This window comes from Ostrea edulis, chromosome 6, assembly GCF_947568905.1.
Source record: "Ostrea edulis chromosome 6, xbOstEdul1.1, whole genome shotgun sequence".
NCBI classification, from domain to species: domain Eukaryota; kingdom Metazoa; phylum Mollusca; class Bivalvia; order Ostreida; family Ostreidae; genus Ostrea; species Ostrea edulis.
In genome coordinates, this window is record NC_079169.1 from 87,225,453 (window position 1) to 87,245,733 (window position 20,281).

General features: G+C 37.2%; 1 protein-coding gene across 2 annotated transcripts; it reads left to right on the forward strand.

Moving 5' to 3' along the window:
• Window positions 1-455: 455 nt before the first annotated feature.
• On the forward strand, window positions 456-17,232 carry LOC125646374 (phospholipid scramblase 3-like). 2 transcript variants are annotated; one of them, XM_048872621.2, is made up of 11 exons: window positions 459-713; window positions 1,141-1,277; window positions 1,604-1,815; window positions 2,203-2,316; window positions 6,678-6,755; window positions 8,506-8,582; window positions 8,798-8,928; window positions 9,770-9,890; window positions 11,735-11,834; window positions 12,787-12,845; window positions 16,375-17,228. In XM_048872621.2, exons 2-11 carry the CDS (start codon window positions 1,198-1,200, stop codon window positions 16,417-16,419), a joined length of 1,017 nt encoding a protein of 338 aa, XP_048728578.1. In that variant the 5' UTR covers window positions 459-713; window positions 1,141-1,197; the 3' UTR covers window positions 16,420-17,228. The 2 variants fall into 2 exon arrangements, with proteins under 2 accessions (XP_048728579.1, XP_048728578.1); XM_048872622.2 differs by lacking the exon at window positions 12,787-12,845 and having other exon boundaries at window positions 456-713; window positions 16,375-17,232.
• Window positions 17,233-20,281: the final 3,049 nt, after the last annotated feature.

Here is a 20,281-nt window from a genome sequence, read left to right on the forward strand (position 1 = left end):
ATCTTGAGGGTGGATTTTCAAATTTAAGGTAAATCGTGGTCTCTTGTTTAGAAATATGTTCTAAACGATAAAAGAAGCAATAATTTCTTCCACTCCCGGAGAAATAAATGACAAAATCTTTTAATTTCTTGGAGAACTTCAGTAATATTTTTTCCCCAAACCCTTAAAATGTGCGTCATTTTATAAATTTTACCTTATTAAAAATGATAGAAAATAGTACAAATGACTAAATAGGAGACATATTTCAAACCCTATAAAATCCCAGACCCCCTGCCTCCTAAAGTTACGCCCCCCCGTAACCGCAATTCCTGGATCCGCCTCTGTAAGGCCCCTTTTTGGTGACCAAAATTTAAAAAAAAAAATTGTAAAACGGCAAGAATATAAGATGTGACAATATACATACAAACAAGTGCCGATAAAAACATATTCACAGTATAGCTATACAATCTATTTTCAAGAAACTAACCTAAAAAGCCTCAAAACCCTGCAACCCCCAGACCCTCCCTTTTAACAAATCTTGGATTTGCCAGTATACTTAGGTCAGCATATGATACGCTCATAGATTTAGTCTAGATCCGCTCCTTAAATGTAAGGCGTTGACACGGGTGGATTACAAAACAGCGCGTTCTGCAAGTTCAATATCAAGCTCTTTGTGGTGATGTTTGGAAACAGAAGTCGGCAAATTCAGGATGTGTGCCATTGTACCTTAACATGTAAGTCACATTTATGTAGATTTCCTATTTCATGAAAATCCACGATATTAAATTAAAAGCGATTTGTTATGCACAATAGATTTCTCAATGACACGAGAAATTTGTTGATCGTGCCACATTTTCGGAGTCGCGCTGTGCTGTTTTATGCATTCAGACGTGTCTGTTGATTGGATTCAGATCCACAAACTACGATTAAAATGTTTTCTGTATCGGATTGAACCCTAAGTCACTGTTGATTAAAGTCTGTATATTGTCCTCAGTTTGTCAATATTTACGTTCACCAGTACGGAATAACGCACTGTAGTGTGTGCAGTTAGGGACATAAATCAAAAGTTTATTTGGTAAATATGATTACCCCTACTCCTTTTAAAGCAATGTCCCCCGATCCGATACTCTTATCACAAAACCTTTTGTTTTATGTTGGCAGGAAAATAGAACCCCAGGACACAATATTATTGGATTGTTTATAATCTGACAATTCAAAATGACTGACATTGAGATTCAAAATAGACAACAGCCAATGGAAGGGGAAATAACTGAACAACCAGAGGCTGAAAAGACAAGGTATTCATTCTTCTCATAAACCAATAGCTACACGGCATAGAGATAATTTTACAATAGTTTATACAAACATTTTTTGTTCAAAGCAAGGCGTACATATAATAAAATATATAGGCCCTATGTAGATAAAACAGGCCTATACAATGCATACATATGTAGGTGTCATTCAGGAGGACACACCTTTGTATTAATCATGTTAATAACTCTCATAACTGCACAAATTTCTCAAATTCTTTACATTGTGCGATTGAAACAAATTTTTATACTTTATAATATTTGCGCCCATGCTCTGTCTTAAAAAAATTTATTACAAAAATCCATTCGTTTAGGACTCAACGTCAGCCACCAATGGAAGGAGCAATAATAAAACGCCCAGCAATGCAGGGGGCAGTTATCCAACGTCAACCCCAAATGCAGGGGGCAATTATACAACGTCAGCCCCAAATGCAGGGGGCGATTATTCAACGTCAGCCCCAAATGCAGGGGGCGATTATTCAACGTCAGCCCGGACGGCGGCAGCCCATGGAAGGGGCAATTATCAGTAGGTTTACATTTGGAAGGGCATGCGTTATTTTTGCAAATGCATGTAGGCCTATGTATGAAGATCCCACCCATCCCCCACCCACACCACCCACTCACCAAAAAAAAAAAAAAAAAAAAAAAAACAGGAAAGATGACCTTTTTTGAGTTCCATTTCGGTTTTTTTTAAAATTATATTTTCAGAACAACCCACCCCCTAAAAACCCACTCTTTTAATTTCCTCAATACAACCATGCATTAACTGTTGTTTCATTTGACGAGAGAGAGAGAGATAGATAGATAGAGAGAGAGAGAGAGAGAGAGAGAGAGAGAGAGAGAACTAATGCTGTTGTTGTGATACGTTGTCCTTTTCCTCTGATTCTATTTTGGCGATTTTTTTTAAATATAGAAATGAGAAAATGGATGGAACACCCTGGGGCAATTGAAGGCGTACCCCCGGGCATGGAACCTCTTGTTGGACTGGATCACGTCCTTGTCAAACAGATCATGGAATATAACGAAAGTATGCAACTCTCACATGTTCTGTAATGTATGTGTACTAGTATAACTTCAAACGAATGAATCAGATTTTTTTTCAGAAAAAAATGAAGACTGCGAATTACGCTGATTTTAAAAGTTCTATATGATACTTTCGAATATTTCTGTCCTATTGTTTTCATTATATTTACGTTATTTTTGTGATTTGGAGATACTGTAGTTCTGATTATTAGGGTTATTCATTTAATGTAATGTTTGTTTAGAAGTGCATGTACATGAAGGTAGAAAAAAATCTTGTAAAAAAACCAAGCACATGTATGTTCAAACTTTTTTTTCATAGATTCGTCGCCCACTCCGAACTCTTGAAAATGGAGAGCTAAAAGATTAATTGCGAGTGATTAGTGAGTTTTTAAAGGGGCATGGTCACGATTTGAGATGAACATTTTATTTTCCCACTTTTAATGTTTACAAGGTTATTTCTAATGATCATCAGCAAATTGTATTTCACGAGAGAGTTATGTAAACAAGCCTGTGTCCTGTTTTTTGATTATTTTTTTTTTCAAGTTACAAGTTAACTCTGAACGCAATTGTTCATCAAGTGATTACTTGGGCTGTATTTTTTCACAGGTGACTATAATATTTACCTTATTTGTTGTTGGTCTTTATGTTTCTTAAATGACTACTATAAAGTCTGTAATCTTATCTACAACCAAGTAACTACCAAGTCATTTAATCTACAATCACGTGACTATACCAAGTCTGTCATTTAATCTACAATCACGTGACTATACCAAGTCTGTAAGCTTATCTACAACCAAGTGACTATACCAATTCTGTATTTTATCTACAATCACGAGGCTATACCAAGTCTCTAATTTATCTACGATCATGTGACTATACCAAGTCTCTAATTTATCTACAATCACGTGACTATACCAAGTCTCTAATTTATCTACAACCAAGTGACTATACCAATTCTGTATTTTATCTACAATCACGAGGCTATACCAAGTCTCTAATTTAACTACAATCACGTGACTATACCAAGTCTCTAATTTATCTACAATCACGTGACTATACAAGGTCTGTAATTTTATCTACAATCACGTGACTATATCCAGTATGTAATTAATCTACAATCATGTGACTATACCAAGTCTGTATTGACTACCAAGTCTGTAATTTTATCTACAATCACGTGACTATATCCAGTATGTAATTCATCTACAATCATGTGACTATACCAAGTCTGTATTGACTACCAAGTCTGTAATTTTAAGAAGTGAATATCTATTGGATCTCTATTTTTATCTATATTCAAGTGACTGTTTTAAAAGTCTGTATTATTTTTAAAATTGGCTAATAAGTCTGTTGGGTCTGATTTTTCTTTTAAATTTCTGTTTTACAAGTGACCACGCAATATTCTGTGTCTAGGTTTTTAGGTCTAGGTGGGATTTTTCAATAGTGACCACGCATTAGGTTTTTTGTAAGTTTAAGTGTGTGTGGTTGTGGGTTTTTGGTTTTACAAGTGACCACGCATTAGGTTTTTTGTAAGTTTAAGTGTGTGTGGTTGTGGGTTTTTGGTTTTACAAGTGACCACGCATTAGGTTTTTTGTAAGTTTAAGTGTGTGTGGTTGTGGGTTTTTGGTTTTACAAGTGACCACGCATTAGGTTTTTTGTAAGTTTAAGTGTGTGTGGTTGTGGGTTTTTGGTTTTACAAGTGACCACGCATTAGGTTTTTTGTAAGTTTAAGTGTGTGTGGTTGTGGGTTTTTGGTTTTACAAGTGACCACGCATTAGGTTTTTTGTAAGTTTAAGTGTGTGTGGTTGTGGGTTTTTGGTTTTACAAGTGACCACGCATTAGGTTTTTTTGTAAGTTTAAGTGTGTGTGGTTGTGGGTTTTTGGTTTTACAAGTGACCACGCATTAGGTTTTTTTGTAAGTTTAAGTGTGTGTGGTTGTGGGTTTTTGGTTTTACAAGTGACCACGCATTAGGTTTTTTGTAAGTTTAAGTGTGTGTGGTTGTGGGTTTTTGGTTTTACAAGTGACCACGCATTAGGTTTTTTGTAAGTTTAAGTGTGTGTGGTTGTGGGTTTTTGGTTTTACAAGTGACCACGCATTAGGTTTTTTGTAAGTTTAAGTGTGTGTGGTTGTGGGTTTTTGGTTTTACAAGTGACCACGCATTAGGTTTTTTGTAAGTTTAAGTGTGTGTGGTTGTGGGTTTTTGGTTTTACAAGTGACCACGCATTAGGTTTTTTGTAAGTTTAAGTGTGTGTGGTTGTGGGTTTTTGGTTTTACAAGTGACCACGCATTAGGTTTTTTGTAAGTTTAAGTGTGTGTGGTTGTGGGTTTTTGGTTTTACAAGTGACCACGCATTAGGTTTTTTGTAAGTTTAAGTGTGTGTGGTTGTGGGTTTTTGGTTTTACAAGTGACCACGCATTAGGTTTTTTGTAAGTTTAAGTGTGTGTGGTTGTGGGTTTTTGGTTTTACAAGTGACCACGCATTAGGTTTTTTGTAAGTTTAAGTGTGTGTGGTTGTGGGTTTTTGGTTTTACAAGTGACCACGCATTAGGTTTTTTTGTAAGTTTAAGTGTGTGTGGTTGTGGGTTTTTGGTTTTACAAGTGACCACGCATTAGGTTTTTTTGTAAGTTTAAGTGTGTGTGGTTGTGGGTTTTTGGTTTTACAAGTGACCACGCATTAGGTTTTTTGTAAGTTTAAGTGTGTGTGGTTGTGGGTTTTTGGTTTTACAAGTGACCACGCATTAGGTTTTTTGTAAGTTTAAGTGTGTGTGGTTGTGGGTTTTTGGTTTTACAAGTGACCACGCATTAGGTTTTTTGTAAGTTTAAGTGTGTGTGGTTGTGGGTTTTTGGTTTTACAAGTGACCACGCATTAGGTTTTTTGTAAGTTTAAGTGTGTGTGGTTGTGGGTTTTTGGTTTTACAAGTGACCACGCATTAGGTTTTTTTGTAAGTTTAAGTGTGTGTGGTTGTGGGTTTTTGGTTTTACAAGTGACCACGCATTAGGTTTTTTTGTAAGTTTAAGTGTGTGTGGTTGTGGGTTTTTGGTTTTACAAGTGACCACGCATTAGGTTTTTTGTAAGTTTAAGTGTGTGTGGTTGTGGGTTTTTGGTTTTACAAGTGACCACGCATTAGGTTTTTTGTAAGTTTAAGTGTGTGTGGTTGTGGGTTTTTGGTTTTACAAGTGACCACGCATTAGGTTTTTTTGTAAGTTTAAGTGTGTGTGGTTGTGGGTTTTTGGTTTTACAAGTGACCACGCATTAGGTTTTTTTGTAAGTTTAAGTGTGTGTGGTTGTGGGTTTTTGGTTTTACAAGTGACCACGCATTAGGTTTTTTGTAAGTTTAAGTGTGTGTGGTTGTGGGTTTTTGGTTTTACAAGTGACCACGCATTAGGTTTTTTGTAAGTTTAAGTGTGTGTGGTTGTGGGTTTTTGGTTTTACAAGTGACCACGCATTAGGTTTTTTGTAAGTTTAAGTGTGTGTGGTTGTGGGTTTTTGGTTTTACAAGTGACCACGCATTAGGTTTTTTGTAAGTTTAAGTGTGTGTGGTTGTGGGTTTTTGGTTTTACAAGTGACCACGCATTAGGTTTTTTGTAAGTTTAAGTGTGTGTGGTTGTGGGTTTTTGGTTTTACAAGTGACCACGCATTAGGTTTTTTGTAAGTTTAAGTGTGTGTGGTTGTGGGTTTTTGGTTTTACAAGTGACCACGCATTAGGTTTTTTGTAAGTTTAAGTGTGTGTGGTTGTGGGTTTTTGGTTTTACAAGTGACCACGCATTAGGTTTTTTGTAAGTTTAAGTGTGTGTGGTTGTGGGTTTTTGGTTTTACAAGTGACCACGCATTAGGTTTTTTTGTAAGTTTAAGTGTGTGTGGTTGTGGGTTTTTGGTTTTACAAGTGACCACGCATTAGGTTTTTTGTAAGTTTAAGTGTGTGTGGTTGTGGGTTTTTGGTTTTACAAGTGACCACGCATTAGGTTTTTTTGTAAGTTTAAGTGTGTGTGGTTGTGGGTTTTTGGTTTTACAAGTGACCACGCATTAGGTTTTTTCTAAGTTTAAGTGTGTGTGGTTGTGGGTTTTTGGTTTTACAAGTGACCACGCATTAGGTTTTTTTGTAAGTTTAAGTGTGTGTGGTTGTGGGTTTTTGGTTTTACAAGTGACCACGCATTAGGTTTTTTTGTAAGTTTAAGTGTGTGTGGTTGTGGGTTTTTGGTTTTACAAGTGACCACGCATTATTCTTATTTTAGGTACAGGTCTTAGGTCTAGGTGTTTTTGTTTATTAAGTCTGTATTTTGTTTACAGGTGACCACATATTAAGTCTGTATTTTTTTGTATTACTGTCAAACGACTGCTAAGTCTGTATTTTTTGTTTTATCAAGTGACTTCAGGGTCTGAGGGAAGAAACGAGTACGACATTCTGAATAAGTTGGGGGAGCAGATCTACAAGATTAAGGAGCGTAAGTACAAAGGACAATAGGGACCAGTTGCACAAAACGTCAGTTAAGTGTTGCCGACAGTTAACTTCAAGTTAACGCTATATAAATATTCAAGTAACTGTCGGTTAAAGTTAACTAACCTTGTACAACTGAGCCCAGAGGAATTGGACTTTAAAGTGTAGTAAGAGGGTTCAGTCAGGAAGTTACAGTGTAGTACGAGGGTTCAGTTGGAGACCTTCAGGAAGTTACAGTGTAGTACGAGGGTTCAGTTGGAGACCTTCAGGAAGTTACAGTGTAGTAAGAGGGTTCAGTTGGAGACCTTCAGGAAGTTACAGTGTAGTACGAGGGTTCAGTTGGAGACCTTCAGGAAGTTACAGTGTAGTAAGAGGGTTCAGTTGGAGACCTTAAGAAAGTTACAGTGTAGTAAGAGGGTTCAGTTGATGATGTGTAGATATTTTTAATGATATTATAGGCGCTTTTCAGAAATGCTATTGGAATTTTAGCAGACGAGGTTTGGATGACACTTTTTATGTCACAACAGCAAATCAAACACAATAACTTGTTTTCTGAATTCATGACGTCAACAAATGTTTGCTACTGTTTTGGGGAGAGTGCTGGTGTTGTACAGCGTAGAGTTCTCCCTTCTGCATTGTAACCCCCCCCCCCCCCCCCGCCCGAAAAAACCAGACCCAGTAAAGACATTATACTGTAAGGGGGTGTCCTAGTATTAATGGATTTCCCTCCTCTATTTGAAGTCAGAAAAACCGCCATGGGATAGAATTTTCTCCATCTCCTTTCCGGATTTTTATTAAGCTTGTGTTTCCGAACCACTTTTGGTATGTCATAGAATCCCTCCTTGATTCTGTCATCCAATGTTGAAGTGAGGACATGCTACTACTCGGAAACACTATTGATAAGGACGATACATCTGAACTGTAAATATTCAGGATACATGAACAGGATATAAAGATTAATTTAGACGAGTCATTTCTCAGTAGCAATACCATGTTTGTTGTTCAAATTTGGATGAAACCGCTAAAAATTCGGAAGATGCATTTGACCTACATGTTCTGAATGAGTGATAGGTAAAGTTTTATATCTGAGCCATTACTCAGTGGCTGTATTTCCTACATGTTTATGGTTTAAACTTGCACGAATGATGCACCTTCGATAATATATGTTATGTGTATCTGACGTACATTTTCTGGACGAGCAATTAGGTTAACGTTTTTAATCACTTCAGTGGCTAACCAGATGAAATCAATCGAACACGCACGCTACATCTCTTTCTCCACAGACCCCCGACCCCCGGGGCGAGCTCTGTTGCTTTCTGACTGTTAGAATACCAACCCCGGGCGAGCTCTGTTGTCTCCTGACATTTAGAATATTCCCTGGGCGAGCTGTGCTGTCTCCTGACAATTGGAATATTCCCCGGGCGAGCTGTGCTGTCTCCTGATATTTAGAATATCCCTTGGGCGAGCTCTGCTGACTCCTGACATTTAGAATATCCCGGGGCGAGCCCTGCTGACTCCTGACATTTAGAATATCCAGGGGCGAGCCCTGCTGACATTTAGAATATCCCGGGGCGAGCCCTGCTGACTCCTGACATTTAGAATACCCCCCCCCCCCCCCCCGGGGCGAGCTCTGCTGTATCCTGACATTTAGAATATCCCTCCCCGGGCGAGCTCTGTTGTTTCCAACAATAATGGATTATCTCCCTCTTTACTGCTGTTCTGTTCTGTACTGCCAGAGTTGTTTCTTACGTTTGCAGGGTCTGAGGAGTTACAGAGAATAATGTACGGAAACTGCCGAGCCTTCATTTTCCCAGTCCGTGATAGGTCGGGACAGGTATTTATTTTTGGGTAGCCCAAATTTTTATCTTTGAAAGGTAATTCAAATTTTAGATGGATAAAGAGAAATTCAGAGATACAGTATCCCCATGCCTTTTGTCTGCGCTTTTCAAACGTTAAATATCGTCTTGTATATTTTAACTATTTACGGTTCCGGGTGTAAGAGTCAAAGTAGAATTTTGCAGACGATTTTGATTTCCATTACAATTAAAGGAGGTGATGCGACTCAGTCATGAGAAATGCCAAGGTTGCACATGTTCCTGTATTCAAACAACGCCTGATTGGGGATTCGAAATTCCAATCGAAGCGCCACCTGGTGTAGTATTAGGTTATTCCAAGGAATGGTAAACGTTACTTTGAATTTTTTAATTTTGCGTGATATAAACATCAAAAATCTAAACGATTCTTGTGATATTTAGGTAAAAGAACGACAATGTGTACCTCCGCTTTACTCCATCCTTGAACACTCTAAAAATAGAAGAAAAAAAATAATAGAAAACTCATCGTTATAGACTTGCCTGACATAGTGTTGACCAGATATAATATATATTTTCCGTATGGAGGCTAATTCTTCATGAAGACTTCGATAAACACTTTTTATCATAACTTTATTCTGTTTAACACACATTTCTGGAAAATATGAAATATTACTGTTTAAAATATTTTCATCACATACAAAAATGTATCTGGGGCTGTCATCAATATCACATCCTGTGGGGACCTGGGTTAGAATAGGTCCTCAGTACCCCTTGCTTGTAGTATGAGGCGAATAAATGGGGCTGTCCTTCGGATGAAACCGCGAAAACCGAGGTCCCGTGTCGCAGTAGGTGTGGCACGATAAAGATCCCATGCTCAATGGCCATAAACGCCGAGCATAGGCCTAAATTTTGCAGCCCTTCACCGGCAATGGTGACATCTCCATATGAATGAAAGATTCTCTCGAGAGGGATGTCAAACAGTATACAACCAATCAACATTATAAATCCTTATATTTTTTATGTTTTGATTTTGTTTATTGCTTTTTAAAGTGGCACAAATCAAACCTTAAAACACCCACCCCCCACCCCCACCCCCACCCCAGTAATTTCGTGCTATACAAATGATGTAGATATTAGATAATGATGATAATTTTACTCACATAAAAAAGAGCACGTGAATGTACGGGATTTTGGATAAAATTTACAGGCACGAGGGCTCCGGATTTAATGTGAAGATTATGGACGCTGATCGGCAACATCTTTACATGTTAAATGGTGACACGTGTGCTTGTCAGGGATCGTGCTGTCCTAATGATCTGGAGTACCCGGTAAGTCAATCCTATATCCCAAGACATGAAATCTACATAAAACAAGGGCGTGAAATGAAATCTACATAATACAGGGGGCGGGACATGAAATCTACATAATACAGGGGGCGGGACATGAAATCTAAATAATACAGGGGGCGGGACATGAAATCTACATAATACAGGGGGCGGGACATGAAATCTACATAATACAGGGGGCGGGACATGAAATCTACATAAAACAGGGGGCGGGACATGAAATCTACATACAGTAAAACGGAACGGATAGGGTTTTTAAAAAAGGGGGGTGCAAGTCTCGACCATCTGTATTTTATCTATCCTGTACAAATTTGAAGAACGGTTATGATGCTAGATTTTGAACAAATGATACATGTACATGTAGTTTACACGTAGAAATTAATGGGTGTTGAACATGAATAGTGGGTGCATAGCGATCAGGGGGTAGGAAGTGCACATAATTATATCAGTTTTCTAAAATCTTATTTTAAAAACTATTGGTAAATTAGGTAGGTGTATGTTTACGCCGTGGGTAAATATTAACACAACACCCCCCCCCCCCCCCCCCCCCCCCCCCCCCCCCCCCCCCCCCCACGAGTACAGTACTCGCAATAGAGTACACCCCATTCCTCGCAATGAAGTACACCCCATTCTCTACAATAGAGTGCAACTTCGCAATAGAGTATAGATCATTCCTTGCTATCATTTAGCCCCATTCCTTGCTAAAGAGTGTAACTATTCCTCGCAGTGGAGTACAATTATTCCTCGTAATTCAGTACAGCTATTCCTCGCAGTGAAGTACAATTATCCTCGTAATTCAGTACAGCTATTCCTCGCAGTGGAGTACAATTATTCCTCGTAATTCAGTACAGCTATTCCTCGCAGTGGAGTACAATTATTCCTCGTAATTCAGTACAGCTATTCCTCACGATCGAGTACAGTTCATTCCCCGCAACCGAATCGAACTATTTCTCGCGATCGAATACAGCTAATTCTTCGCGATGAGTATAGCTCATGCCTCGTAATCGATTAGTTACAGAGGTGTATTCCTCGTAATTGAGTAGTTATTCCTCGCGATTGAATATAGTCATGCTCGCGGATTTGGTATTGTTTTAACGGGAGAAAGAGCGAGTTTACCACCATATTTACGTGTTACATGTATCTTGTAAATAAAGCCATGTCCGTGAAGTGTCATGCATATCGCCGAGTTCAGTCATGCATAATAAGCCGATAGTCTTTGAATAAATAAATGTTTATTCGATACATGTATTTACATACATACAAATATACATACATAAATACCGAAGCTCGAAAGCTTATTTCTAATGGGATCCTGGCGCTACAGGGTCATTATGTGGGAGGAAACCGGAATACCCGTGGGAAACCCACGTGTCCAAGTGGGCGACCACCATACACTCTCACCTACAACCACCGCTGATCATGGGGATCGAACTCGCGTCGAAGAGATACATCGTCTAAAAGTTTTGACAAGCAACAAAAAACAAACCAAAAAAACATTACATTCTCACCATTCATTATTACTATAAAGAAGTGGGGAGGGGGCATTCGCCCAATATAATTACTTTGTTTGCAGTAATAACCAATTTTACATAAATGAACGTTGTCAAAAGACCCCCCCCCCGAAATTATACGTGCCTGTAATGTATGCATTGTGTCCGTGTATTCATTTATGTATATATATATATCTTAATAGACATTTCCCTTTGTTGCCAATATTAGAGTTTGTGTATATGAATATTACTATGAATACTTCCGAATACAACTAGATAACTGTATATGGATCTTGGTATATCAATATTACTATGAATACTTCTGAATACAACTAGATAACTGACGGAGATGGCAACCAAGTGGCCAATATTTACAAACGATGGGCTGGATCATTCCAGGAGTCTATGTCCGATGCCGACACTTTTGGACTTACATGTAAGTTAGGGAAGACGGTATATATATATATATATATAATCCAAATAGAAAGAGTTGATATCACACAGTCAAAATTATTCAATAAAAAAATCAGGAAAATATACAGTTCCAAAATATATTTAAATCACTAGCGCTTTCTGGATTTTAACATCCATCCTCAGGTGAATACAAATTTTAAAAATCATTTTTAAAATTTGTATTCACCTGAGGATGGATGTTAAAATCCAGAAAGCGCTAGTGATTTAAATATATTTTGGAACTGTATATTTTCCTGATTTTTTTATTGAATTATATATATATATATATATATATATATATATATATATATACATGTATCTTTTAACTCATTAATATGATGATGTTTTATATGAATGGTTGCATTTAGATTTAAGAAATAAATTTCATTTTTAAAAGACTATATTAGGCTTCATCCGCGCATTGTTTACTTAATGGAGAACTAAATAAATGATAAATAATCTTTACTTTTAAAGTCGGATATACATAATTACCGTGTTCGAATGGTCGATCATCATACCCTCTCATATACAACCACTGCCGATCACTGGAATCGCACTCTGGTCGCAGCGGCGAGAAACAAAGCGAGTGCGTTAACCACTACGCTACCCGGACACCCAAATGGCAACCATTACAATTCGTAAAGATACCGATGGCCTAAACCATTGGAAATGTAAAGATTTACAATTTGACGAGTTTTGTGCTGTTCGTTTGAATTTAACATCAACAAATCGCGTTATTCAATAAACACTGCAGTTATCATTGAAAATGCTTTTGCACCCTGTCCACAATGTCGAAGTCCATGATTGACAATGACGTTAAGTTAGAATTCTCTACTGAGAGACACACAAGCTCGCGAATTTTTAAACCCAACAATGCGCCAACATTTTTACAAAATAAATTCAGTAACCCAATATGTATCAACTTTTCTTTTCAGTTCCTAAAGACATGATCATTAATCACAAGATTCTTCTATTTGGAACTATATTCCTGGTGGTGAGTAATAGGGTTTTATTAGATTAGGATTTTATTAGATTAGCTCATCATGGACCGAAACAAATTGTCCCGTGGGGATCCGGATTAGAATGGGTCCTCAGTACCCCTTGCTTGTAGTAAGAGGCGACTAAATGAGGCGGTCCTTCGGATGAGACCGCAAAAACCGAGGTCCTGTGTCACAGCAGATGTGGCACGATAAAGATCCCTCCCTGTCTAAAGACCGTAAGCGCCAAGCATAGGCCTAAATGTTGCAGCCCTTCACCGGCAATGTTGACGTCTCCACATGAGTGAAAAATTATTGAGAAAGACGTTAAACTATATACAACTAACCAACCCAAAAAACTTATTATTTAGTAAACCACATCATGCCTGTCTTAAAATTAGCATCAGTTTTAACATATGATTTATTTCAAGTTAACGGGATGGTCGCAAAGTTATTCGAAAGTTCCGAATATCCTCATCTTCGGTCAAAAATTTATACATTTGATGCACGTGTTGCTTAAGAAAATATCGAGCACACACTGGTATACCTCTCAAACTTGCATATTTTGTAGACCGGTTTCAGCTGCACCATAGTTATAGAAATGGTATATGTACATAGATAAACGTGCGCTTAGTGTTTTTCAAAGCAAAATGTACCATGTAGAATTTCAAAAAGAAAAAAGTATGTTATTTACTCCTGAAATTCTAAAAAAAAAAAAAACAACAAGAGGTACTGTGAGCAATGCTCACTAAGAATACCCCCGCTTACCCCAATCTCCCAAAGGGTGTTTTTAATAGATATAAATTACCTCTTTCCTGATTGTAAAAATATGGTAAGCCTTTGTAGAAGAAAATGGAAGATATAGTCTGAACACAAATCCATGGCATAAACCTATAATTCTGACCTTGAAATCAGAGGTCAAGGTCATAAAGAGGTCATGAATGTACATGACACATAGTCTCATGGTGATACACCCATGTCTTATGACATGACTATGTCAAAACCCTATAATCAATTTTGACCTTGAGGTCAAAGTTCAAGGTCATATAGAGATCATGAAGGTACCCGACACATCGTCTGATGGTGATAAACTCATGTGTCAAATATGGTATGCCTATGTCAAAGAACAAAGAAGTCATGGCCCTGACACGAATCCATTGTAAAAACCTTTAATTTTGACCTTGAGGTCAAGGTCATATGGAGGTCATGAAGGTAAATGACACATCGTCTCATGGTGATACACTCATGTGTCAAATATGGTATGCCTATGTCAAAGAACAAAGAAGGTATGGCCCGGACACGAATCCATTGTAAAAAAAAAAAAAAAACTTTAATTTTGACCTTGAAATCAAGGGTCAAGGTCATATAGAGGTCATGAAGGTACTCGACACATCGTCTCATGGTGATCCACCTGTGTGCCAAATATGGTATGTCTAAATCAAAGAACAAAGAAGTTATGGCCCAGACACGAATCTGCACAGACAGACAGAGGAAGGACAGACAGACAGAGTGATTCCTATATAACCCCCTGAACTTCGTTCTATTATGGTGATAAAATATGATAAAGACATCATCTTGAAACAACTTTGCACTAGGTCTCATAGTTTTAAGTTTAATTTGAAGTTTCATGGAAAATGCTCTTTGGTTTTATATATAACGCCGTCATTTCACACTGGCTGTTTCATACAGATTCTACGTGTACACATGTAAGTATTGCCGTGCGCAGAATCACTGGTAAATAGTGATGATTAATAAATAAAATGCAAAAACTACGCTGGCGAGTCAATAAGTAGCCAGCCTGTCCTATTTCCGATTGACCGAGACGATGACGATTTTCATGCCTTGTTTCAATACATGTTTTATACCTGGGTACGAAATTTCATGCATATCGAGTCATTCTTTAATAAGATATTGAATGTCAAACATGGCTAGTGATGCAAAGGCATGCTTATCATCTAAAGTTGAGTACCGTGCTATAATTCGGTACTTGTATTTAAAAGGTAAAACAGGCAAGGAAATACACGGCGAGCTAGCCGATGTTTATGGGTCTTCTGCACCATCTTATGCTCAGGTTAAATTCTGGGTAGAGGAATTCAAACGCGGTAGAACGTCTTTAGAAGATGAAGTCAGGTCTGGACGCCCACTGGATGCCACCGACAAAGAAATGTGTAAGAAAGTTCGGGATATGGTATACTCTGAATTCAGGTGGAAGAAATAGCACAGGCATTAGGCATTTCACATGGTAGCGTTTTAACAATCTTACATGATCGTTTAGGTATGACAAACTAAACAGCCGTTGGATCCCCAAATCCCTTAGCAATGAGTAAATGGCAACCCGAGCATCAGTATGCAGCACCTTGTTGAAGCGTTTTAGGTCAAAAGATGATTTGCTTTTGCGTCTGGTGACTGTGAATGAGACTTGGGTTCATTATTATGAGCCAGAGAATAAAGCTCAGAGTCGTCAGTGGGTAGGGCTTGGGTGAGGCCAAAGAATATCAAGACGCAACCATCTGATGGCCACCGTATTTTGAGACGCAAAAGGCGTTATTGTGTTGAACTGTTTTACCCAACACAAGTACAATAACTGGGGTGTACTATATATGCAAATTTGCTAGACCAGCTGAGAACCACCATCTGTGAAAAATGTTGAGGTAAACTCTCTAAAAGTGCTGCAAAAGGACAACGCGAGAGTCCACACTTGCGAAGTTGCAATAGGATGCTGTAGAGCGAAATGGGTTTGAATTAATACCACATTCTGCTTATTCGCCTGACCTAGCTCCTAGCGACTTCAACCGTCACTTCTTCCTATCCCCAGACTTGAAAAAGGATATCTGTGGACGTCATTTCCGGTCTGACGAAAAAGTCGTGACGGCAGTTGAGGAGTGGGTCAATGGAAAGGACCCTGACTTTTTCGGTTCTGGGCTGATGGCACTTGAACAGTGTTGGTCTAAGTGCATCACACTAGAGGGCAATTATATCGAAAAAGAAGAGGTGGATCTCCACCGGAAATAAGTTAGGCTCGTTACTTATTGACTCGCCCTCGTAGAATTTGATGCAATGAGCATGTTGTTAGGCATACCAGTATGACTGTCAGTAAATACAGTTGTATGTCCCGGGGGAAATGCCTACACTCATAAAAGAAACCAAAAAAACTTCTTTTGAAGTTTTTTTTAAATTTTCTTCAAAATGAATTATGTGATAATTTTCATTCAATCGGCATCTTTTTCTGACGCCTTTTTGTAGATGACGTAATGATATGCTTAATGAATTTCAACGTCATAGTGCTAGGACCAATATATGAACGGCTATAATGGGCTACATTTTTTTTAATTTACTCCCCTTACACCGGAAGTTGGGGGATGCTAGTTTACAACACAAAAAAGTCGGGGCCAAAGGTCAGCGCTGTAGAGCGTGATGCATGTAAAGTTGTAGGGGCCCGGGCCAAAATTCAGCAATAGCAGTCGAGCGGACTTTATTTGCTTTAGTACAAAAGTATTAGCGAAATCCGCCATCCGATTGGGCTAAGAATCTCCTTGTTCTTGACAGGACTTTTTGAGACATGAGAAATCTGGAGGCGGTGGTGGACGTTAAACACGGGAAGACTCGGAGATCATGAACACATCGAGGCATCAGGTGAACTCTGGATAGACAGGGAGGGGGGTACCTGCGTAACATCGTAGATTCATTTTCATTGATATTTAACGCAATCCCTAATATTATACGATTTTGATTACAGATTATTCGATTGATTGTTTTCTCCTTAAGTGAGGAGAACAAATTTTTTTCACAACAGAATATGATTTGTGTAAAACTATTAATTTTCTTTCAGTATATACATTGTATTTTACCATGTCACTGTATCGAGGGTAAAAGAATTTTAATTTAATTTAAATTTTTTATATATATATGTATTTTGCTTTTTTGTTGTTGTTGATAAACTGGATTTCAGTTTCAAAATTATTTGCTTCGAAGTGTTTAGCGAGAGGGAATATATGACTAGAGTCAAACTTTCTACACCGGATTTTGATCCATTTGCAGAGCTACTGAGTTTTCACTCGTTCTTTTATGTACTTATTAATATCAACATTGAAATAAACCAGATATTAACATACAGTGCATGTGAAGATATTAGCGGATCTCTATTGCTGATTTTTTACATATAATGTTTTAAATGTAACTTGTTCGTTGTGCCATTTGGTGGAGGGGGGGGGGGGGTAAATAGTTGTGTATTAACGTTATGTTTGTTTATATTTCTTTCCATGTTGTACAACTTTTAATAAATTTCTGGAAATTATTTTGTGTACTATAGTTATGATTCAAACATGTGGTTGTAATTATTCATGAGGAAGACAAAGTCCTTCAAAGTACAAGACTGTTTTTGTTTTATCGACATGAAAGTAAAGCACATGAATATATAAATATATATATATATATATAAAAGCACTAAAGTTCCAACAACACCCGATACCTCAGAGTGTCGGATCCACAACATGGATACAAGGTCAATACAAAAAATTCTGAAGAAGGGACGGGGCGTCCCGAAAATTTGACAATCTCGTTGTTCGTGTCGTTGGTCATTTTAGTGCTTTGTATATACAATGTATGTGTATATATATATATATATATATATATATATATATATATATATATATATATATATATAAATTGGCTCTGTGTTCAGAAATCAATCTATACTCTTCCGTTTTTTTGGGTTTTTTTTTTCTTATATCGACAATACCACATTTATTCATCATATCAATCTTTGATCCTACACATGATTTGTTTAACTATGTCGATCTATTTCACCGAACGTGCAATTAAAATCACCCAATACAAAAAGTCTTAATGAAGGAATCGTTTCTGACAGATTTTTAAAAATAAACATCTATCTTTTGCATTGTTCGAATATTAATGATATCAGAATATTTATCTTTTTTATATCAATATGCAAAAATCTTCCATCTTTTCATTAACATATTCAACATTTGATCAAAGGCATAGGCTATTTCTAATTTAAAATACAGTCGCTTCCGATGCGGTTTCAAATTGTTATGATAAATATCTCCGTTGCATAAGTGTTTGTAATTTTCAATGAAATCGTCTTAAATATTCCGGTGTTTCTCGTTTTTTCCTGTAATGAACTAAACTCCAAATTTTGTTTCCACCACACAAACCGTTTCAATTCTATGAAAACATATGACTATTGTTATGTTTAGTAGAAAATAATATTGATTTTCTATCCGTTTTATTTGTTATTTTGTTTTATTCTTTTCCCCACCTTTCTTTTGTTTTGTTTTCCCGGTATCTGTCATTTCAATCTCGGCTCTGTCTCAGTCTTGTCTCCCTTTGCAAAGTTACCAGAAACATTTTCTATGTCTTGTTTTAACTTTGTCATCATTTCGTTTTAATCTTCGTCACCAGTATGTTTAACTCCATGTGTGTATTTTGTACACCAGTTTCTTTGATTAGCATCTTTGGAATCTTTTCGAAATTGTATTCTAAAAAATATTGTTTTCTGGAATCATGCATTTCCGTATCATTCTCTTTATTTTGATCTGTATGTAAGTAAGTAAGTAAGTAATTTTATTTATTATAGTGGCATGTGTACATATACATGTATTCATACATCCAATTTCATCACAATATACAAATCAATAAACACCCGGCCCGTCGGGCCTATATGCCACTTTAAACGTTGATATAATAATATATAATGCATATAATTGCGCATAATAACATTTTCTATAATTATATATACATACATGTGTATACATGTATAATAAGTATATAATGTATAAATAGCTCAGTTGTTGATTTTTCCAAATGTAATAGATTGTCTAAGAGAAAAGGAGGAGTACAAGTATTTTGCTAATTGTCTTGGGTAGTTTGTTATTAACATTCGAAGAACCTCTACATCTGACATTGACATTTGATCAAATCCCATGTTTTCAAAAAAAGTTGTTCTGAGTTTAGAATACAATGGACAATAGAGTAAAAAATGAATTTCGTCTTCCACACAATTTAATGAACACAATGAGCATATTTTTTCAACAGCAGGTTCCCCATAATATCTTCCCGTCTCTATTCTTAAAGGTAAAATACCACATCTAAACTGCGACATAATTGACCTAAAGTATTTTGGCATATCCAATGTTACATAATTTTCTCGACCAAAGGTTGATTTTATAGACACAAGTTCGTAATTTAGGTACTTTAAATACTTCATTTTTCCAGATATTTGAGTAATAGTAATGCATATTTGTTTGAAGAACATTCATGTCTATTAACAATTTTGAGTCAAAATAACTTTCCAGTTCCAAATTTTGCGAAATTTCTTTGAGAGCACTACACCAGTTGTTTCTACATATATCACAATCCATTTCAAACACTTTTCTAGTAATGCGTTCACTGTCAAATAACAATACTATATTCCAAAATCTTATCATATTAATCCATCGACGATATTGACTGGGTATCCACCCCGTATCTCCATAGATTGCCAATAAAGGCGCAAAACGATGTACTCCCAAAAAATATCTAATGGCTCGATTTTGAACATTATCTATTGACTGGAATTTTCTGAACCCCCAAACACTGGACGAATAGTCTAATATAGGTAAAACGCAAGAGTAAAATAATTTTTCGTAAGCAGTGAATCCAAATTCTTTATTATTGTGTATTGTAGAGTTAATTTTTCTAAGTGTCCGTCCTCCAGCTTTAGCAAGATTTTCTGCATTTTTTGTAAAATTTCCAGTGTAAGTAAATATGATTCCAAGATATTTATAGCTATCTACTATTTCTAATGTATTTGTTCCAATAGTGAATTCAAACTCTGTTCCTCTTGTTCTAGTTTTACGATTCGGCTTTCTCCATTCCAACTTGAGTATTCTTGTTCACTCATCCGATTCGAACACTCGCATTCACAGCAATCTAGATCTGTGTACATGCTCTTTTAAAAATGTTATTGGAAAGGGTAGTTTGTAAAAATTAATCGTTCACTTCAGAGGTTCCCTGTTTATCTCCCTTTGCTGATGATGTCAGTTACACCCAAGTTTTCGTCACTCTGAACTCCTCGCGAGGCTCGTACCTCACACAGTTTGGGAAGTGTAGCCGAAGCGTAACGAAATCATCCGAGGATTGCCGATTGAGTTTCCATTGACCTGTCAAACGTCTCTCACAATACCTCTGTGTGTCGTATGAATGGTGAAGATAACGAACAGTGATCGATCTCATAATTCCTATAAGCAATACAAAATTAAGAGTTGGGTAAACACGGACCCCTGGATATACCAGAGGTGGGGCCAGGCGCCTAAGAGGAGTAAGCATCCCCTGTCGACCGGTTACGCCTGCCATGAGCCCTATATCTTGATCAGGTAAACGGAGTTATCTCATTCTATAGTCAAAATCAGTGTGTCAAGAACGGCCTAACAATCGCTTTTGAATAAGCTCTGCT